Below are 23583 nucleotides of genomic sequence, written 5' to 3'. Positions count from 1 at the left end.
TTAAATTCGACTTGGTATCGGGGAACGTATTGAAAACTGACGTCACCCTGTACCCACTTTTTTGTGGCAGATGGTAGTTATACTACTTCACTAGTTCGTGGAAATTTTCACACGTAATTCAAATGCCAGATGTGGATTTTTTTTTGAAAAATCCTCGATTCTACAATGTTCAGGGCTGTAGCTGGAATTAGTCTGACTCAGCGTAATTTTCCAAAAAATGAACACATTTTCGAAACCGACGTAAGCTTTAAAAATTTTAAATCGAGAAAGTTTTTGAAAATTTAGAATACGTATTTCGACAATGTACAAAAACGAAAAAATCCGCGAAATTGGCAAAAACTCGTTAAGTTTCCAAAAATAGAAAACTCACCAAATTTTCAAAACTTACTAAATTTTCGGACGCTCATAAAAATGTTCAATATGTGACTAACTAAAGCGTACCTACGTTTCAAAACGCCGACGATGTCGCGTTTTATTTTCGTAAATCTAGAAGAATCGGATGTAAGAATGCTTTTTGACGGTTTTGAGACCCCTTTTTAGCAAATCGGACATCAAGTCGTCAGTGTGAAATCGGACGAAGTGACGTCATCAAACCTCTTAGCCTGTTGAAAGGCCGTGCGCCAATGAAGCATTTACAAATGTGATAGAAACATTTTCGGCACTATAATTGCGCTTTCAAGCAAGCTAGTGTATTCATGTTTTAGGAATGCTCGTGGACATTTGACTGTAATGCTTAATTCAAAAACACAAATGTTTCTACCACATTTACCAATGTGTCTTTGGTATGCGACTAGAGTTAAGTCTTATTTGCGACTGATCTCATACGACAAAACGAGGTCATAGGGACACTAATTCATAGCGGCTTTCCGGCTAAAAAATTGCATAACTTTTAATGGAATGCTGGTAATTGATTGCTATATCTAGTTCTCCTACATCATTATATTTCAAAGAATCGTCTAAAAAAACATGAACATTTTCAGATTGGCAATTTTTTTTGGTGCGTTATAGGTTATTAAACTACGAGCTATTGGACAACTGACGACACCGTGTGTATGTTTTTTCCTAACGACACTGAGTTGATTTTCGGAATAGTCGATTACAAAGTTTTTAAGATTGAAGGAGAAAGTTCAAGTTTTTGCGACGACAAATAATCTTCAGGACGATTTTATTCTCACTGCGTCAAAAGTTGTGGTGCCAAGTTCATTTCGGCAGCTGAAGTCACCCCGTATGCACTTTTTCCATTTCTGGAATAATAATGCCGAAAATGAGCAAGGCAAATAACGGACGTGAAATCAAAATACACGTAACAAGATATTTTCTGGTGTACGAATCGAATCCGTATTTCCAGCACCCATCAACCTTTGGCGCGGTACCAAGGCTGTCGGGTGCACCGGGACCTTGCGCCTGGCGCTCGTATTTTGGTTAAACCGGCGAAAAACAGTCCTTTCTTTACCACCTTTCCCCGCTGAAAAAACCTTCGCCGGATCGAGCGAGGTACGACCGGGGATCGGACTGGTGGTACTCGGATCGCGTTCAGTCGACTTACGTACGGGTTGCGCAAACCAACAAGAGCCGCGTCGCCATCGTTCGGAACAGAGACTAATGACCGCGCGTTTCACGTTTTCGAAGTTTTTCGCGGGACGTAAAAAGCCGGCTTCTCTCGATTTTTTCCAAGCTGGAAAGTGAGCAAAATGCGTTTTTATTCTCATCGACTAGTCCATTCATCCATCCAGACCGTGTAAATAAAATGGTCAGGAATAATCGATGAGAATGGAAACTCATGTTTGCTTAACAAGTTTATTAGGATTACTGAGAAACAGTGTCTAATCCAGGACCCTAATGGATACAGACCCAAGTGAACCCCATGGATTGTCGTTACTTTAAGGTGCACCTTTGTTAACTGCAATTGGATTATAAATAAACAAAATAGTGGAGTGGTGTTTGTGGTGACGCTTTGACCCAAATATTGGATTATTTCACCCTTAGTGTGTTGGATACATTACGTACTATATGGCGGTTTTAGGGTGAGTTCAAGATGTTAATTTCTTTGCGACGAGCGAAAATTAACTCAGATTAACTCGACTTGCTGAAATGCCAGAATACATTTTTTCAAAGTCGAAAAAAGACCTAAAAACGGTAACAAATATTTGAAAAATGCCCACAATCTAATGGAAATTGGCCAATAAAATTTTACCTTTTAATTTGTACATCAGTTCCATCGCCTAATTTATTTCTTCCTATTTTTAATGAAAGAAAAAAAATAAGTGTAGATACACGTAAAAAAGCGCATGCACCATCATGTTACGTTAGGAAACCAAATTTACATTCAGAGATTAAAGTACATCTTCGTGAGGTGAAAAGTGGAATACTTCACGTAACTCCCTATCAATGGCAGCAGGGCTCTCTTGAGGTTGAACTTTACGTAAGTGCTTTTTTTCCGTATGCACTCTTATATTTCCTCTCGCTCGCCAAAATATGCGGTATTTCTCAGTGTAGAATTTAAGGTTGGAATTTCATATTCTCAATATAACAATGACCAATGCTACCTTGAAAATCGTCAAACTGTCCAATCATAACTGTTCATGTAATCAGTCGGCTGTCGTCATTTTGCATCACCGAAAATATCACCAGTGAATTCGCTAAAATATCGTCCTCGTAAAAGGATGTGATATGGGTATGTATATACGGCAAAGATGGTGAGGTTTCCACAGACACTAACGCTGTTAATATTTCTACGGAAATCAACTTTCGGTTAAATTTAACAGCGCACTGATAATTTTCGCAGGCATTATTGTCTAACTGTTGAAATTACTATTTGCTTACATGCCAAAATCTAAATCCAGATCTCAGGAGATGGCGCCACTGCACATCGTAGACCAACAGCGTTTTCGACTGTAGTCTGTGATTTTCCGAATGCAGCTGTTGATTTTCTTTGGTCCACTCTATAGAATTCTGATGCACCAAACCCAAACAAACCAAGGTTTCCACGTCGAGCCAGCACCAATTTTTAGACTAAAGTTTATTAGATCGGAATTTAATATCTGAGACCTTCGTTGCGGCTACATATCGTTCGTCCTTACTATCGAAAATAATGCGCTTTCGCGAATTTACGGGGTGCCGGATTCGTAATTGATAATTTACTGCTCAATGAGACGGGCTTCCTGCCAAAAACCTAAGAAAACAACATTGTCACAGGCCTTTGGTGAGTCTATGAGGTTTTTGTTATTTGACCGCTGTAACACTGCCGATACTTAGTCCAGATAAAATCGAAGAGAAAATTCGTTAAAAAACGCGTCCCTGACACACAAAAATAAAAATAATGTTAGCGATAAAAAGTCATTAAAACGAAAACATATAGGAGAATAGTACTTTCACTGAATCAACGAGCAAGTCAGTTTTAGCGCTACCATTGCAATCTCAAGTGTGTTTTGAGGAATTTTGCATCATCCTGAAAAATGGAAAATGTGTTTACGTGAATGGGGACCCATCAAATGAAAATATTGCTGCCGCCGTAACTACGTTTGCAGCTATAAAACCTCAATAAGGTGTTGCAGTGGCAAAACTGGCCAATTTAAAATTTAAGAATGGACATAACGGATGAAAGTAAAATCGCATATTATGATCATTTAGACAGTTGGTACCTGAAATTAACTTGTTTTCACCGAAAGCGGTATGTTACACTCTAGTTACCCATTCGAACAGGTTTCTTCAGTTTTTGGTAATTTCGTTTTTTCCCGTTTTAATTGATCTTTTTTAGTTCAAACGTATGAGCCTGTGAATTTCACTCATAAAGACGGACAAATAGACAGTGAAACAATAAAACATTTAAAATATAGTTCGTTTAATTAAACAACTTCAGCTCCTCAGCCGAAGTCACGAGCACCACCTGCTCCCCCCTCATCAGCATCTGATCCACATGCCGCCGACACTGTTCCGTGTTCTTGCTCACTTTCTTGGTCTCGATCCTTGGGATTCTCACTCGGTTCTTCGTCGATTTGGAGGTGTGATCCGGGCCTGTAAAAGGTGCTTTCCAGACACGCAATCTGACGTATCGTCGAACTTGTTTGTTCGACTAAAAGTAGCAACAAACAAAAAACAATCGCAAAAGTAACATTAAGCGAAGCATTGAAAAACATCGCCGGCAACAACCGTTTTTAAAGTGTTTCGTTAATGAAAATATATTTTCACACAACTCCTACGACAGCCGAGAGCAAATTAAGGTAGTAGCCGCGAAAACAAATGCTAACGCATGCCTGTGTTACGAATTCCTAACACACACGTGTGTTAAGAAAAATAGATTAACGACGGGCACAACGCAACGAACTACTTTGATTAAAAGAATTGTTTATAGTAATGCATTATTGGATTAGTCAATTATGCAACCTACCCAGTACTTAGCTACAGCCTACGTGTCTTCAAAATAGCAAAGAGATGTTAATATCGATAATAACATTCAACTAAATTATACCAAATGTCAAAAGGATCGCCTAATCGACCATTATGAAATATGCGAGAATTTGCACTGATGAAGTTAGTCTCGAATTTCCGTTGCGATGAATCGGGTTCGAGTCTCGGTCATGAAATTTTTTTAATTTTTATTTCATTTTCTATACGATACATTCTTGTGAGAAAAAACGTGTACATAATTCGCAAGAAAATTTCTTAACACACTCGTATAATTGCTGCCTTCCCCTGCGGATCGTGTGCAACGTTTCACCCTCGTGCGTTAAGAGATATCTTCTTCGTTTATTACGTAAATAACGCCATTTGTAAGTATTGAACATTATTTATTAGTAATCGTGTTATTGGAAAAAAAACAACTTTAACAGAGGGAAAGAAAGGTAAAAGGGAAAACCTTTGCTTAGAGAGAGTAGGACACTCTCTCTACACAAAGTTAAATTTGAAGTCTAATAAACATTCGAGATGTGCAATAACAATTGTGTACCACTCCAGCCAGTACTATCTCTGTGTGCGGTCCATTGCGAACCACATTAATTTTATCCTCGGTTTTATCTCGGTTCAATAATAATTAATTCCGGAATGTAGGACAGATAGGGCGCCACTGCTAATTTACGTCACTGTCCAGAGTTTTGCGAAAGCACCATAATAATTTCAATTTTTATCTAAGGCCAAAATTCAGTTGCTCTATGTCATCTAAACATATTTCTGATTTATAACGTGACTTTTATACCAGGTAACAATTACCAGCGCTTCGTACTTCTCCTAATTATATTTCTGATATTACTCCTAATTATATTCTTACATTGCTCGTTTTCCATATTTTTTTTCTATTTGATAATTAATTTAACTACTATTTAATTTGTTTAATTTCTCTTAAATTAAAACCAAAAATTCCTCCACGAAAGACTCAAATATCACCATTAATTAACAGGTAATAACAACTGTAACCGTAAGTTATATAATTGATAAACCACATTGATTTGTTAAATTTGGCAGCTGTCATTCTGTTTTTTCATTTATACAGGAGAAAACATTTGCATCTCATGGTAAGCCGAGATTTTGAACAGGTTAAATTAACATACAGGGTGTACGCAACTTATAACCAGATATTATAAAGGCGACTCCTTAATTTAAATAAAGAATATATTTAATTTATGGTTCCAAATTTTTCCTTATTGAGATATAGGGAGTGAAAATTTCAGATTTTCCAAGATATATATTTTTTTTATTTGTAGGGGCATTTTTACAAACGTATTGATGAGAAATTTAAACGACGTTTTTCTTTTCTTTGGTTTCTTCGCGGTTCAACCCCCATTGATACAACCCTGATTTTTTCCCGCAAATTTAATAATTAAAAAATTTCTATATTTATAAATATCAATGGCGTATGCTTCGTTCCTCAAAGCGTCTAACAATTTTCATAATTTAAAATGATACGCAACACTCTTTTTCGCAAAGTTTAAATTTTTTTAAGCCCTCTCGAAACGACCCTGAGTTTTTTTTCGTTGCTGGTTCCTACTCAAAAATTATTTTCTTGTACGTCCCTATTTTCGTTCGCTTAAAAAGCAGAATTTTTAAATCGCGGAAAATCTTTTGAGATCCAACAATTACGTTCAATTAATTTTTAAATTTGTTACTTGTTTACTTCACACGTTGAGTTCGATTCATATTTCGAAGCCAAATCTTATTTTTTGCTTAGTTTCATTCGCTCTCTACCTGTAATAATCAATCACAATTAGTGGAAAAACAACAAGCTTGTAAATTTTCATTTAATCATTTTATTGCGTATTTTATTTCTATTTTACTTATTTCCGCGCAAACCTTAAAAATTTCTAACATGAACCATGTTTTAGTGAAGATCTTAGTCACCGAAATAACTACATGTAATTCTCCGACACCCTGTACACTGCAAAGTACTTAAAATAACGTCCATGTTCTAAAACTTCTATCTTGCATATCGCACGACTGCAGAATGCTATGACGTTGCTGCGTCATACAATTTTGGGAGGGTAATTATGACAACTTTACCCAGCAAATTTCTTTATGCTAAAATGAATCGAAATTGTTTTCTGTTAGATGTTAGTTTCCATTGCAGAAACAATGAATTTACAACCACCAGGCGTTGTTATATTTTTACGGCCCGTTGCTCACGGCAACGAGCAATTTTAATCGCCTTTAATCAAATAACTAGGTACATTATTATGTTAGTTGCATATAGAAGATTGAGAAAATATCAATTGTACATAGAACGTTGTATGTACCATAGGCGAAAAAGAAACATTACGCTCTTGACCGAATTAAAGTCCTTTGCTTCGCAATGGACCGCGGGCGTAAATTTTCTTTCTTTAGCACTTTCCATGTAAATAGATATTACTGGTAATTTTCTACTCAAGTAGACATTTGAGTGGAATCACTCTCAGATGCAGTCACACAACCTCTTTATGCCGCTCCTTTCGACCTTCATTATGTTTTTTGTTCGTCTTAGTCGTAACAAATTAAAATCGCAATCACAAATTAACAACTAGGGTAGTTAGGGCCACTTGCACCGAAATATTTTTAACTATTGTTCCGAAGATCAGATCGGTAGTTTGATACATCTCTAAATCTACGCAAAAGTTGCACAATTTGGCATCACCGCGTCGGGAGGGTTAAAAATTTTCGCCCTAATACGAAATCTCACCGTTCTAGGCCTTCAAACGACCGAGATACCCACATGACCTTATGTAATTCATGTTGTGTATGAAGAGCACATCTGACTTCTTACGCATATGCCTCAGTATGAGTTTACGAGAACACTACCGGGAATTAACAGATGACCAACGTATTCGAAACAATTCGACATTGTTTTGGAAGTAGCTCACTAACGTCACAGTTCCAGCCGATGATTGCAGTCTCTACTGAGTCTGCGTTACTTTGCGAAAACACTAGTGGTGTATTTAAAAAATGCAGAATGACCTCAAAAATTCTAGGAATGCACGTATTTTAAACCCATGTGAAAAGCCGAATAAATGGAAGACCTAAATATTTGATATATACTGCCTGACATAGAAAACAGAACACTCAGTAGTATTGGTTTCATTTCAATAATTTTCGGCATGCGTATTTCTGGTACTGGCTGAAAATTATCAGTTTTTCGACCGCATCAATTCTAAAATGCAACCAAACATTTCCACATGAATGCGGCATTACTTCATTCTTTGCATTACATCAAAAACGAATCCTTTTTTTATCATTCCGAGGAAAGAGCTTCAGAATTTGACCCAGCCCTGGATGTTCACGTTTTGAAAAATTTTTATAATCTATTTGTTTACTCTTAAAATCAATTAAAATTACCAAAAAAAAAGTGAATTTCGAAATCCAACATCAATCGAATTTGTTTCATTTTGATTTTTTGAAACTGGAATACAGGACGGCATTTAGCCCCGCAAGTCAAAAACACTACATATATCGGCCGATTTCAAAAGATGGCACACCTATATAACTTTTTTGTTTTTAAAATTAGAAAGGTGAAATTTGGAGGGAAGCGATATATGAGAATATGGCCGATTGATTAACATTAACGGCGTTTATCTAGCACTTCCGGTTTAACCGGAAATTATCTCAACTTTCGATTTTTAATGTAACGTTTACTTTTTTGGAATCTAGAGGTAATTTTTAGTCTAAAAACGTGTCATAAAAGAATTGTGTTTTCTTTATGTCGGACTACGCCACTGAGGTATATTTATTACGCGCAATTTTAGGCTAGAATTATGGGAAAAAATACTAATTTTCCATTTTAGTGAGTACTTTTTCTTTTATAAGCAATCTAAATACCGAAAAACGGATTTTCCCATTTATCTTGCATTTTTCAGATGGCAACATGATGACTCATTGCGAATTTCTAAGACTATTTTTTCCTGAAGTTTTTCAATGTCAAACAGCACGTATGTTCGTTTTGCAGTGAACCGTTATTTCATTAAAAACATTCGAATTTAGAAAAAAATGCGTTGACCATGGAGAAATGACACAACAAAGAATAAAATATTTCTGCTTGTAGAAATCGTCCAGTCGTGAAAACGCAGGCAAATTAAATTATAAAAAAATGCAAAATTACACTAAAAGTGGTGAAATTGATATGCTGTTAGTATTTGGAGAATGTCGTCAATGATTACCATTTAAAAACCATTCAAGTCACTAATATTTTAAAAAATTAGTGAATAAAATGAAAACGGGAAATGCTAATGAAGAAGAAAACTTTATTATTAGTGAAGACAAGGAAATCGAATCAATAATTAGTGGCATAGCTCGTTATGGAAGACTATAAAAAATATATGTTTTTAGTATCATATCTTTTTAGACTAAAAATGACCTCTAGATTCCAAAAAAGTACAAACTTATAAGGCATTATATTTAAAAATCCAAAGTTAAAGTAATTTTCGGTTAAACCGGTAGTGCTAAATAAACGTCATTAATGTCGATCAATCGGCTCTATTCTCATATAGCTTCTCTCCAAGTTTTAACTTTGTAAGTTTAAAAATAAAAAAGTTATGAGGGCGAGCTACCTTCTTGAATCACCCGGTATATTTTCAAATCGAAAATTAAACGGTTAAGTGTTAGGCGATTCGTGTTAATACTTTGCGATCCCGATCTTAAGAGGCTCAACCCTCGACATTTTGTATCGATATTGGCACGGATCAATACATCCCAACGTAATATCGGGCAAATGGCGGATAGTCAAAAAGAAATGGCGAACTAGAAATAGAAATGCCAAAAATTTGTCGTTGACGCAGCAGAAGCTACAGTGAAAGTTGAATATAACGGCGACGAGGGGATTGAGTAAAAAGGGTTGTTATATCAAGACTTTTTTTTTTTTAATTAAGTAATCATGTAAAAAATATAAAAAATTATAAAAAAAAATTTAAAATTATAACAGATAAATAGTAAAATCTAAATAATTTAATATAACTTCCAATTTATTTATATTTACGTATGTATTGTGAAAAAAACATTAGATATTCAAATATTCTGTGATTTGGCTTTGCTTTTTGCAACGTAACTTAAAATAAATCAATTCAATTTTTTTCTTTATGGAAATAATTTCATTGAGAAGCCTTTCGCCTCTAGAATAATGATACGGCGCAAGAGTATTCAGGGTTGTAAGGCTGTAGGACTTCTACAGTCGATGGTGGCTTAAAATCTTTATCACCTTCGGAGTCTTCATCACTTTCAATTTTGATTTCCGTAATGGTCAGCACTTCGTTTGGAATTTGCTCGTCAGATAAAGCACCGTTTTGTTTCCAAGTGAAAGTCAACATTTATAAAATTGATCCATAATTCATGTGACGATGTAAGATTTTCTTCATCCTAGCAAAAGGCACATCATCTTCTTTTCCTAAATCATTATTTATCCTTCTTGCGAGCTCAGCTAAAGGAAAATTGTCCTCCTCAAAGTCGTCAGTTACCGGTGATAGTTATGAACTTGCATGCCTCAAAAAATTCGTGATTGTTTTGGGGTGATACCTTGCTTCGTGCTTTAGAAATCATTGATATTGCATCCGAAATATTGATAACACGTTCTTTGTTTTACCGATTGTTTTCAAAAATAATCATTAGCTGAGGCTTTCTTAAATGAACTATCATTGGTCTTATGATATCCTGATCGCACGGCTGCGGAACTGACGTGGTACTTGGTGGGAGATATTGAAAGTTAATGGTCTCTAAATTTGACATTTTTGGGCGCGCTGGACAATTGTCTACCAAGAGTGATTTTTTTCCTTTTTTTCTTCAATTCACAGTCCCAGTCTTGAAAAATGTTTCTAAATAAGTCTGACGTCATCCAAGGTTTTTTTATTAGACATGTAGGACACAGGGAGTGACTTAATATTCTTGAAACAACGAGTGTCTTTTGATTTTCCAATTACGATCAACTTACATTTTTATGTTTTATATTGATAGCAACAAAAAGTGTAACTTTTTCTTAGGACATTTTTTCACGTTTGCACTTCCCTCCTTTAAATTTCAATGTTTTATTCAGCGCCATCGGTACTTTACCGGCATCTCCATTAACTTTTCCATGCACAATTTTATGTCTTTACCGGAAGCGTTTCGTCGAACTTTCATAGCATTTACCGTTTACTCCGGTCCTTTACTCATTATTTAGGCAAACTGTTACGCTTTTGCATGTAATATTGGGCCACTGATTGCTGATCCTTTACTTCTTTCCTTTTTAAGTCACTTAAATACTGCGTAATCAATATTCCCATGATTACATAACTTAAGTCTTTTTATTTGGCAATAAATTTTCGTTAAACGCATTTTTGATTTTTTCTCGGTTGTTCCACATTGTAGAAACAGTCGAATGCGATAAGTGCAACTCATTTGCAATGGTGTTGTTGCTTTCACCTGCTTCAAGTCTGGAAATTATAACACCTTTCTCCTCAATGGACGGAACTTTTCTTTTCCTCGATGTCATTTTTTACAACACAACAAAATTACAACAACGCAAACAAGATTAAAACACACGATGGAGACAGTCTTTAATTCACATAGTTCACGTTTTTAATTAAGAATTTTTCCCGATCAATCCCATTCCCTCTACACTCTCCCATAAAAAATTAATTTTTTTGAGCCATTTATCGACACAAAACATAAAAGAACATATTGGCACATAAAAAACTCAGGTTCTGTGACTTAAATCAATAAACCTTGCTCAGCGTCGGTAAATAACTCGAAGAAATTGATTTTTTGTGTATTTATAGTAATTGCAATATAAAGCCGGCACTGCCAACATTCAATTAGAAATTGTGCAAAAACAGATCGGAACTTATAAAAAAGCGGTGTTTTAGCAGCTTTACATACAAATCGCAGAAAAGCCGCAACAATTCATAGGTGTGTCAAATATGTATATGAGAAAGAGATTTTCTGAGATTTGCCTATAAAACCATTAAAGGCATTGCTTTTCAAAATTTGCTGGCAGTGTCGATTTTATGTATACTAGAAGTACTACACTGTATGCCGTACCGCCGCTGTGCCCAGCTAGTAGACCAACAAAAATGCCCTTTTTGCGGACGTTAAAAACGACTTTTTACAATGAGGCAAATGCAAATCTAATCAAACGTTCGAGTTTCCGTCGCCATATGCGACTTGTTATCAGCGACTTTCACTGCATTCAAGTTCGTTACATCATTCACAAAAATTTGTGATTCAGTGTTTCTACGCTAGAATCCTATGAACTACCTACCCAGTGTTTCGGTCAATGCTACAAACTCAGTAATAAATTGTATATTCGTAAGTTTATTTGTTACTAGTTTACACAATTAATATCAACATTTTAACACTTTGATAACTTATATCGATACATATGTGTATCAACAATTTTGGTTGCGATAGGTGCACGTATTGACAGTGTTTAAGACGACACAGATCGACACTCAGTATCGCATACCCAGATATACTTTTCGTAGTATCGCCCAACACTTTAACCCATTTTCCACAACCAGTATACTATCACCCACTTTCCACCACCATATTATTTTTGTGCTAAACTAACACCCTGTATAAAAAAGTCAAGCTTAAAAACGCCCATAAAAAATAAGTGAACATTAGCCAATTAAATGGGACCCATTTATGTTACTCCGAACCAACGGGCGTCTTCTCATGGTACGATTGTTAAGACGGAGAAATCGTACCCTTCGGACGGAGACTGTGGCAAACGTAAATTAACATAAATAAACAAATCAAGTAATAATTTTTTTTTGATGATGAGACTTACATACATGGCGCCATCTCTCAGACCGGTGAAAAGACAAAATTTTTAATAGTGATGTATTGGTAAATGAGGCAAAATTGGCCCGATTTTAACTGCACTTAAGGACCATACTCACCTATCAACAGGGGATTGGTTCGCACTCGGATTGACCTCATCCACACCTCCTCGACTTCGCCCAGAACGAGGTTCCAATGTTTGTCAAAAGCCAGCAAATACGCGTTACAATAACCTCGAACCCCTTTTTCGTTACGTGTCACAATCTAAAATAAAGAGTAAAGAGTTATTAAAATAAAACGGCAAATTTCTGGGTTAACGATATATTCAGAACAAGATCAAGTGGAAAGAGTTTTATCAAAAAACCACCTAGGAAAGCGGCTAACTGGCCACTTTCCTAGTTTTAGTGTCTATCTCGGTCCTACAACAGAATTTTCGATCAGGGGAACAAAGCAGACATATTTTGAAGCCGAATGGATAATGGTGAATATCCTAAGCAGACACGAGGTTGCACAACGGAAAACGCCACGTCCGACCTCTCTCTAACTCTTTCATAATTCTAGAGGTGTGTGTCTGTTACGGCCCTGTGATATGAATAAAAAAAATAAAGTTAAATACATCACAGAGTCTCAGCAGTCACCATACGATTAACGCTCTACAATGATTTTTTTGCCCAATCCAAGTGTACAGTGTTCTCCCAATTAATGATGCATGTGTTGAAATGTAGAACGCAATATGAGATAACAAAACGTTTAATTGGGCAAAAGTAGTTTTTAAACCGGATATGGGTTCTTTATGAAAAAATTTAAAACATTGTCAATTTAACTATCTCTGTATCTCTTCTAGATTCCAAGATCTCAATACATGTGTCACCAATTTGGACTGTGCTGTGTCCTTGATTAGGCCCACGGCGGACACCACGAGATTTACTTTTTTGAATTTGAGTCCGTGCGACTTGGCACGACAAAATATCACCAGGTATCGGTGTCTGTTGGGACTTTCAATGTACTAAAAACCGCAATCAAGTAAAAATTGAATAAATTCTAAATCGTTTCTACGAGGACGTAAACCAAGTGTGCGCGTAGGAATAAAATTTCGTTTTTTTTTTATCTACCCTATATAAAATGCAAAAGCCTTCCTTTGAACAATAATTGAATAATTAATATGGATGAATAGTAATCATGGTCAACGCCAGGGCCAATACGAACGGCAAGGTGAAGATAACGAGCTTGGCGGAATGGAGATTGTTGGAATTTTAATATTGCCAAGGATTCATACTTATATTTTTTAGGGGGGACAGGGGTGGGTTATTTGGATTTTTTTTTGCTGATTGTCCACTTGAAACATTATAAATCTTTCAAAAGATTGAAATTTTTCTCGCTTTTCACTGGAATTTTCATATCAATTATGCGGCCTTTTCAGAAACGACGATCTGACGTCGGGTTCTTAGAATTCCGATTCGATTTCCATTGCCAGTTCATGGAGCTTAATTGCCTTATTAGCTTTCAGAAAGATTTAGCAAAGACATTTCTGAACCCTCCGAGATAACAAAGATTTCGATATTTCTTATTTACGAAGTAAGTTCCATTATCAAATTTGAAGTCTCAGAAACAGATTACTCGATTTTCTTAAGCGAGATAATTTAAGATAGATTCATTCCGTAACTAACTTGCAGAGCTATGTGAAGACTTATATAATCCGTAAGAAGACTACACTACAGGGTGGACAAAAACATCAAGTTTTTTTTGGTGAAAAAATCTTCGATGTGCAGCTTTTAGAGAGACAGTCTCATCAGTTTTGTGTATCACAGTATGTATCTACAATACGCTAACTCAAGACGTGTCCAGCCGATTTTCGATATCGCCTTATCAAAAATATTGACGTTTTTTAAAATTGTGGTCTGAAATGTACTCTGAACAACATTTCTATTTTCTCTCTGCAGTAGATTTATATCTATGAAAAACAAACAGATACAAAACAAGCTAGATATACAGAGGCAACCAAAAAGTAAAGTTGAAGTTATACCTTCCGTATTAAATACAAGTCGAATAAGTTATATTATCGGTGGTAAGATGAAATTGAACATCAAAATTTCGAAGTTTGTGATTTTGTCTCGGTACTTGCTTCTGGTTTTCCTGATATCTCATTTGGTTACAGAATAGAGGATTTTCGAAAGTCCGAGTTTAAGAATTTTTGAAGTATGAATTCATTATATAACTACATAATTTTTTTCGAAGGTAATTGGGAAACATGCAGGGTGTTCCATGTTTTCAAAAGTTCCGTACGTGGTTTTTAGAAGTGTTATGTAAATAATGGAATGAAAAAAATCAAAATTTTGACTTAACGGGGTTGAATCGTGGTTTATCCACCAAAAATTAAAAAATTCAAAATTGTTGTTGCCAATTCTACTAAAAACTCATATGGATTCAAGAAGTTTAAGGTAAACTTGGAATAATATTTTTGTCCGACTACTGAACATGTTATTGTTGTCAATTTTCGATTTTACACAATAGAGTGTGTTTAACTTAAAATTTCGCAATTCGCTACAATTTTGCAGCATTTTTTTTTGTCTAGTGACTTTTATTATTTACTAGAACTTGCAATTTATAAAAACACGGAGATGAATGTACTTAAAGGAACATAGTGTACCTATATCAGGGTACTCCAAAATCTGATATTTTCAAATTTTAGGCGAACTATAAACTACATTTTGTTTTCTAGACAATTTTTTTTTTAAGTTTACAAGAAATTATATAGGATGATAATAATAATGACGCAAAAAAGAAAACTGTTATTATTTTTAAATACTTAAATCACTCTGTATTTAAATTAAAAAAAATATTATAACAAAAACGTCGATATTCGTTTTGGAAATTCTACATCTATTTTTCAATTATTCAAGTTACAGAAACTTCAACATTTTGATACTCCAACGTTGAAACATTTCATCCTCTCTCGAATATATTCCGTCATTTGGTACCTATTTAACACATAAGAAGCTTAACTTAAGGCACATGACCGATTTTTACTTTTCGCTATCCCCTGTATATCTGGTCGCTCGCTATTCTATTCTTATTCGTAGGTAGGTTACCATGAATCTACTGCTGGTACTAAAGTGAGAGATGAGCAAGAGAATAAAAATGTTGTTCAGAGTGCTTATCAGTACAAAACATCGAAAAATATTGATATTTTCGATATAACGTTTTCTTGTACAATATATAAAACCATGAATACATTTATAAGTCATTCCGGAAGTACATCTGCGCGAGATGGCCCCACTTCAGAAAATCGGGTGATCCGTTTTCGAGATTTCAAACTTGAAATTTAATATTAAAATTTACTTGGTACATTGCATTGGGCCAGCAGCTTGGATAAAATCATAACCAAAGTCTAATCGGATTCCCTATCAGCTAATTTTAATTCAATCGAATAGATCCTGATGGCAGCAAGCCAATCCGATCGATTGAAAATCGACTGATACGGATCAATGTGATTCAGTCATTGTTTCCAAAAAGGCTCAATATGACGTTAAACTGCACCGGTGTGGTGTCAAACAAATGACAGTAATGACATTACGGGATACGGCTGTTATAATTATAAACTCGCGACTCTTTCAAACCGATGACATCCATGGTAGTTTTTTTACAATTCATTTGTATAAATTTTAAGTTTTTATTCTCAGCAATTTTAACCGTTTAAACTTACTACTAATCAGCCCGAAGAGTTGTGAGCAACTGGATTCCGCTATTTGCAAACATGGAATTATCTTAAATCTTTTCACATTAAAATTCCGGTGTCATGAGAGAACTGCCAGGTACCTTCTGTTCGTAAGTAAAAATTTCAGGATTTATTAATCGATTCTACGCCCAAAACTCAAAACAATCGTCTATTTTTCTACGGCAACTACAAAAAACATTTCATCAAAAATTCAGTGGGCAAGGTTGAGACCGCCATGGTCTTAGGTGTGAAGACCTTGTGTGGTGACCTCGTTGGGGACCTCGACGCACCAAGGTCCATCGCGAAAGTACTTCTCCGTTGACTAACCCAGTGCACTACCTTGTCGGAGATTACGTCTACTGATTGCCGAAAATAGCAATCGTACTACTATAATTTGCGTATTACGGTATATCTCTACTTTGGTTCTCTCGTTGGTGCTTGAAGGTTGGACTCGGTTTTTCTTATTGTTTCGCTTACGGCGGTCTAGTTGTTCCTGAAGGATTTCTCCCTGTTAATTAACTATAACAACCTGGTGGCTTAAATTAAATTTAATCTCTTCTTCCTGAAGGGTGTCGCGGGCGAGCGTTACGACGACAAATACAATGACGACATACAGATACATAGCTGGTATGTTTAATTGCAATTTATGTATAATGCGTTATGACTAGATGTACTGAAAAAATAACAGTTACGAGCAGATACACGAATTATACGATATATCCATATTTAGTTTTCAATGAGAACCGGTAGATATTTCAAGCGAATATTACACACATCGATCTAATGACATGAGTAAATTACAGTTTTATATTACAAAGGGAACGTTTACATTGTTACACTTACATCTTCGACCCTAATGCAACATTATGCAGTGTTTTTTATACAGCTGTGAGATCTGTCTCGATCTATTAATAGGAAATCAAAAAGCATTGGGTGAATCTACTCAAAGTGCAGTAATCGACAACAATTATCGAAATCAAGGTTTCTAAAACAAACATACCCATAAGCCGTGCATGAAAAAAACTATCAACGGCCTTCGCTGAATGATACACGAATGAGGAAAACAAAATAATATGACGGTGTAAGGTTAATGGTTTGTTTCAGGCATTAAATTGAAACGACAAACAGAGAAACGACGTATTGAATGATCAATAGCAGGTTTAAGTAGATTTTTCAAGTATCTACCGAGGCCTATTACATCTTTATTCAAAAACCAAAGCATTGACTCACTGAGGGAACAATCGCAAATGTTGCGTGCATCATACGTTACCTTGATTCGCGTTTTTTCTTCCATGAACTTCCGCAGCAGGGCTAGAGGACCTTGGATGGTTTGGATTTTGGTGAGTACGTTCCTGGGAGATCGCTGGGGCCTCCTGGTATCGACTGGCACTGAAAAGAATGCAAAAATAACCATGGGTTACGTAAGAAGAATGGAAGTAATGTGATTATGCTTTTATATTATGCATCCCGGCAAATCTCCGCGGCCCGAGGTTCGAAAGGACAATGACTCCTACCTGTAAGCCACTAAAAATGGGCTAAATTTAGAAGGCTACATCTCGCGCCCACAATTTGGCCTACTTTCCACTCCAAGAGGCGATTCTATTTGCGTACCAGGTGCTGGGAAAAAGAATGACGTGAACGAAGACGTGAATGAACAATAACTGAAGCAATTTGAGTGTGCCATCATTGCAGAACGAGTAAAAATCGATGCACAGACTTCTCAAGCAAATCCAGATACTTAACTAAACAATTTAGATGTGGCGCCAACTAGAGGATAATCAAATTAATTTCAATTTTTTGCAGATAATTGGACGCCTCAAATGGCATTGCATAGCGGAATTTTAAAATTAAGAAAAAACGGACATCTAAATTAAGAAATCCAATTAGAAAAATAAAATATAGACCTGGCAGAGTCGGAGATCTAGACAAACACGGCCGCTGCATAGCGAACGAGATTCAACATCCAGATCACTCGCTTTTTGGGCATTTTAACGCATTTTTCAATACACAATTCAACCCATTAGAAACTTACACGCAAAACTGGATATGAAAGCTTCAATGTAACTTAAATAGTTCTGATTTGTAAGGCATACACATAAGTCGGTTAGGTGCACACGAACTCGGCTTAGTCTAGCGCTAAAGCCTCATTCAGCTATGTTAGCGAACTTATCTAGGGGACGATGACCCTTCACAGCCTCCGAGTGTGTGTTTCAGTAAAAATTGGCAACGCAGCGGCTCGGTTTTCTATTTTTTCCTCATATGTCAAACAGCGAAATGCGGGAAATTTAATGGCGAATTTGGGCTTCCGAAAGGTGCACACTGAGTGATATGATCAGAGATTGTTCCTTAAAAAATCGCATAATACGGACAGTGGGAAAAGTCGACTAAAGGTATGCGCCATCGAGAGATAAACCGATTAGACATGGTGTTATGCTGAAAACGGAGTTGCCAAATTGTTTTTGGTTTCACACATTTTACGGAAAATTTAAAATTGCGTTCCGAAATGTGTACCTATCAACAACGCACGCGCTAAAAAAACATGCTATATAGTATATTTCTGACGGTCAGAAACAAGTTATTTGTTAAATATAAGTCAGCACGCCGTTAACAATGGTCTTAAAATTAAATGGAATAATGCTTGTTTCCTTACCGACGAACAACTATTAAAGAAACATAAAATCAAAGAAAGTGCACATATTTTACTTAGTAAAAACCGATGAGTAGCCTCTTGTTAGTGGGGGCAACACTTAGTTCCCTATACTTGAACAAGAAGTCAAGCTTGGACACATACAAAGAAATTGAAAACTAACAGAATACCAGTTAGATAATCACCAACATATATTAAGATTTTTAGAAAAAAAAATTGTAAAATTAAGAGCGATGATCAAATTTCAATCACTTACCTCAAAATAATCTTTTGGAATTATGGTTTTTCTTAAAAACTGTTATTTCTCAGTAATTGTTACTAACTATATATTTTAATTTTGTTAAGTTTCATGTTTAAAGCGATTTTTCTCTAGCTACTGAAAGTGGTGATAGATTCATCACTCAAATGTTCACAAGAGCTTTCTTCCAAACTCCTTTAGTTTATTTCTCTTTTAGTTAAGAGTAAATGTTATTCTCAGTTATTCTTAACAGAGTATGGTATGATCTTCTACCCTATGAACAATCCCTAGTTGTATGTGACGAGTTATTCCCAAACAAAGTTTAAAAAAATGAACCATCCACATTAAACAATAAAAACATACAAATTTAGAAACAATTAAAAATAAGCACAGGGCATGGATGGGATCTACCTGCAATTTTTCTGATGATACAAAATTAGTTTTCCTTCCTGTTAGAATCAACTAAGCTCATATTGCCAAAATTATTTAAACATCAATGCTTTGCTGCTAAATAAATTGTTTAAAAAATATATGTATTTAATAGCCAAAAGCAAAGGATTAAAATTGGTCTACATGAAACAAACACAAATAACATGTCTTTTTAGGTCAATATATTACTAGTAACAATATTTTAACTACAAAAAAGGTAACTCATCAAAGTCAACACTAAATATTATATTTATTTAGACGAGTTTTTAAATTGGAGATATTTTTTATTGCATACACATTTTTGCCTCATTCCATAAAGTGATCATTTAATACTCATGATTTTCTCCAGTTTCAGTTATACTTTAAGGCTTCAAAACTGCATTATCTTCACATTATATTATTTTTTACATACACCAGGGTTAAGTTGATACTGCTTCTAAACAGACACTATACAACTTTCTCCGAGCAACCGAACACTCAAAGACTAATGCAATGTCAGGCATTACCGCATCTGTAAGTCAAGCATCACTTGATTTTCACACTAAGATTACCCTTCTGACTATAATAACTCATTAATGATCAGATTATTGAAGGCCTGTTAACTTTCATAAGAGCAAAGTTTATATAGAGAAATAAGGTAGTATTTCTACTACTGGCAATCCATATTAACGATACCTTTATATCCCCATTAGACTAAATCAGACTTCAATAATTAGGGCTTGAAGTCTGTTATACCAAAGCTATGAGAACTATCGACAAGATAAGAGACATTGGTTATCTTCTCAGTAACGTAATCAGAACATTGATACATTGACCCTAAATGAAATAAAGTGAAATTAACCCGAATAATGAGCTATTATCATCAAATTATCATTTAACTCTATCAAAACACCTAAAGGCAATAACCTTTCAGATTTAACTAACCTCACTTTCAAACTTCTTAGAAAGAACAATGGAAAAGACTAGAAAGACAGTTGGAAATTCATAATTTACTAATAAACCTATAAAATAAAACGCATAATTCTTACATTGGTGTGGTAACCACCTCCTGGCAGGTAAATCCGATTTTCCAGGCGTTTTCTTTTTCTCAACATCTTGTCTACTCTTTTGCTGGTGATGTGATTGCCACTTGGCTAAATTATCGAAAACTTTGGCATCAGGACGCGGAATTTTAGCCTGTTCACTGAGTAAAAAAGCTAAAGGATCAAATTTCTCACTGTAAATGTCCAATTCCGCGATCGAGTCACTGGATTTCGTCACTTTTTTGCTAGTACATCTCCGACTTCCAGAATTATCCGCCATTGTTGTTTTTGTTATTGTTTGGAGTTGACATATACCCGGTTGCTTAGAAACGATTGACAGTTTCATGTAGTTGCCAAGGCTTGAAATTATATCTGTCCTCGTTACGCACACAATAAACGTTAATGACGGTGCAAACTTTTTAGGAAGAGAGTCATGTTCTTGACTAGAAAGTTTAATGAATCCTGACAGATGGCGTTGTTTCTGATTTAATTCTCATAACCATAGACCGGGTAAAAAGGAGGAGAAATTTTCTTAGACTGGACAAAATTTGTGTTAAATATGAAGTTGCGAAAATTTTAACGTTATAAACGTGACTTTTAATTTTTAATAGCAATTTGGCGTAACCACACGTTAAAAGAAACAGGGAATATTTTTGAAACTTTTTACCGTCATTGCGGTCTGGCATAATCGAATTCGCTTAATACAATTAAGCCGCAAAAACCATTATTAAAGCCTATTAATATTATAATTTTTTTCCTACAACTTTCGCTGAAAACCGAAGAAAATGTAGGTGTACCTACCATCCGTAATATGCAATCGCGTTGTGAAATATGCCATAACATAGTTTAGGTGAAATGAAAAAAATCCGGTTGTTTATTTTGCGCTTTGTGAAAGTAAAATTAAATTACTCGGCATTGCGTAAGGCTTTCTCCATTAGATTCCTTCGGTTATGCAGTTTTGCGTATTTCTTGCTATTTGTTTACATTACTTTGCCGCGGTGATTTATTTAGCGTGACCAAAAAAGCTAAATTGCGTTATTCCTGCTATAAGGAAGCGGTTTGGAACTTATTGTCAGAACTTAATCGGTTGAGGATAAGAACTAAGACAGAGCGCGTACATGGCTCTTTTTGTACATTTTTTGTACACACATCGCTAATTGAATAAAACTCGTTCTCACAATTAATTTCGCACCATTGGGCGTTGAACCATGAACCATTCCATGCATTTCAATGCGACAGAAACTAAAAGAATCCGTAGGAAAGGAAAACCAGTTGAACTTATTATATCAGAGCACAGTGGTCATGTTATGCGACTTTCACTTGCACTTTTTTCCGTGCAATTAAAGTTCATTTCACTCGGGATTTGCACGATACTCGATATTCGTACGTGTTCTCAGAGAAAGTTTTATAATGATTATGTTAGAATCTAATTGGCCGTTCATTTCGTGTCATTGAACTCTTACTGATGGCTTGTTTGTAAATAGAAATGAAGAGATTTTTCTATTACAATTCCTTTTATATTGCATTGAAAATCCTTAACTTAAAGTGAAAAATACACATTACTCTATATGTTAAATTATAGTAGTTTGATTTGTTTCAGGAGGGCAAGAAATCGGCGTTCATGTTTTGGCGAAGGTTCAAAATCCATAGGGATATATCACGGTACCTTTTAGAATTAGTACCCATATTGTAAGAAGTATCAACACAACTGATGTAACTTTTTTCAGGTGTCTTCTGATACCCATACTTCAATTGCCCCCCGGATAGTTAAAACGGCAGCCAAAATCAGCCCCCACGTATTGCCCCTTGACGGGGGGCACGAGTACTCAATGTCCGCACTGGCGATGCCCTTCATCGACAACGATCTTTTATGGAGTAGTGATCACGATGGAAAAATGGTCGATTTGGCCTCTTGTTTACAGGTATGATAATTTTACAGCATTTTGCCGTAATCTAGAGCTTTTTTGGGGTGAAAAGGATGCGTCAGTAGCTGTGGGTACACAGTCAGCAGCAACCCACGCTAACACAAATTCCAGTGCCGCCTTGGGAGAATTGTCCCAATCAGATTTGACCAGCCTAGTTCCTTCAGCAAACCAACATGGACCCGAAGGAGATACTGACGATATTTTCAAGCATTTGAGCGACACAACTGCTATAGAAATCGAGAGTATTTTGAGTGAATTCAATAACACTCCCTATATCAAGGTAAATAAAAATTAAATTAATTTTGGTATTGTATACATATAGGTTTATCAATATTAATGCATTAGTAATAGTGCTAATACTCTTCGAATTAATATTTGTGGCGCTATCTGTTGAGCACTCAAGTAATTTTACCTTTGCAGCAGGAAGAAAACAATAATACGATTTCCAACGAGCAAGTGAGTAGTAACCCTGACTCGCCACAGAGGTCGCCGACGATAGCGGAGCTCGGTCGCAAATTCACGATTGCAGCCGCGAATCCCATACTGGCAGAGAAACTAGCGACACCTTCCGAGCAGAGCATCAACTTGAGTGCGCAGGATAGTGGCGGTAGACATCTGGCGACGCTGACGCCAAAAGTCGAGAAAGGTAGGTTTCTGTTTTAGTTAGTGAAGTCAGAGCTAATGCGCAATGGGAAGAGATGGCGCTAAGTGTCTTGTTTATTGTAGTGTTACCTCGCTGTGATTTGATGATATCTTAAATATCTATTATTAAAGATCATCAAGATTTTTTTTTGTTAGTTCCGTAGTGTGTGGCATATGGCTAATTCACAAACTTAATTCCAAAAAAAGAAATTCAATTGACTTCGCAACACTTTCTCGAGGTTAAATCAAATATCTGCGAAGAAGCGAAGCCCAATTACGTATAAGTAAATGGCACTGATTTATTTCGCGTATTAACACACATTCGCCACACCTTCCTCGGAGCATTCTCGACCTCATAAAGAGCCATTCAATTACCATCGCGTTTAAGAAATAATCCTTTACTAGGATTGATATTTTGTAACGTTCGTTGTTCCTCTACGGAAATTTGAAAAGTTGCAACAATTCCTAGAGACCTCGGCGAATCTCGAGATTCGAGAGCACCCATCTGTATGTGTAGAGCGTACCATTGGTAAAGATGTATTCGGGTCATGGTAGTTTACTTCTGATGGTTGTACGTAACTCTGTTGCGATGGTAATTAGCCACCAATTGGAATAATTATTATCGATTATATTGTTGCGGTTTCGATATTTTATACTGCTGACAAACGGGACTTTTTTAAGCAAATTTTCCTCTCGCTCTTAACCCAGAAAACGCAATTCTTTCGATAATCTCTGCGTTTTCACTTAATTGCTATTAATAA

At 35.8% G+C, this 23583-nt stretch overlaps 2 protein-coding genes across 7 annotated transcripts in view; one reads left to right on the top strand and one right to left on the bottom strand.

The window, feature by feature from the left end:
- The window catches only part of Lsm11 (U6 snRNA-associated Sm-like protein LSm11), a 33754-nt gene extending 13085 nt beyond the window's left edge, over nt 1–20669 (bottom strand). Inside the window, exons 1-4 of one of the 3 annotated variants that reach the window (XM_066295299.1) lie at nt 20262–20655; nt 17190–17308; nt 12324–12468; nt 3825–4014 (exon numbers count right to left, since the gene is read on the bottom strand). In XM_066295299.1, the coding sequence (XP_066151396.1) occupies nt 3842–4014; nt 12324–12468; nt 17190–17308; nt 20262–20601 (777 nt within the window). In that variant the 5' untranslated portion in view covers nt 20602–20655 and the 3' untranslated portion in view covers nt 3825–3841. Of the gene's footprint in view, nt 1–3824; nt 4015–12323; nt 12469–16092; nt 16413–17189; nt 17309–20261 lie in introns of those variants that run through there. The other 2 variants (XM_066295300.1, XM_066295301.1) reach the window with 2 other exon arrangements.
- Nucleotides 1543–23583, top strand: part of Eip74EF (Ecdysone-induced protein E74) — an 81767-nt gene continuing 59726 nt past the window's right edge. Inside the window, exons 1-6 of one of the 4 annotated variants that reach the window (XM_066295295.1) lie at nt 1543–1682; nt 1805–2024; nt 21856–21917; nt 21983–22177; nt 22233–22460; nt 22601–22826. In XM_066295295.1, coding sequence (XP_066151392.1) covers nt 22085–22177; nt 22233–22460; nt 22601–22826 — 547 coding nt within the window. In that variant the 5' untranslated portion in view covers nt 1543–1682; nt 1805–2024; nt 21856–21917; nt 21983–22084. Of the gene's footprint in view, nt 2025–21855; nt 21918–21982; nt 22178–22232; nt 22461–22600; nt 22827–23583 lie in introns of all 4 variants that reach the window. The other 3 variants (XM_066295294.1, XM_066295296.1, XM_066295293.1) reach the window with 3 other exon arrangements.

Source organism: Euwallacea fornicatus, chromosome 22 (assembly GCF_040115645.1).
Source record: "Euwallacea fornicatus isolate EFF26 chromosome 22, ASM4011564v1, whole genome shotgun sequence".
Classification (NCBI taxonomy): domain Eukaryota; kingdom Metazoa; phylum Arthropoda; class Insecta; order Coleoptera; family Curculionidae; genus Euwallacea; species Euwallacea fornicatus.
This window is presented reverse-complemented; position numbering and strand designations above follow the sequence as displayed.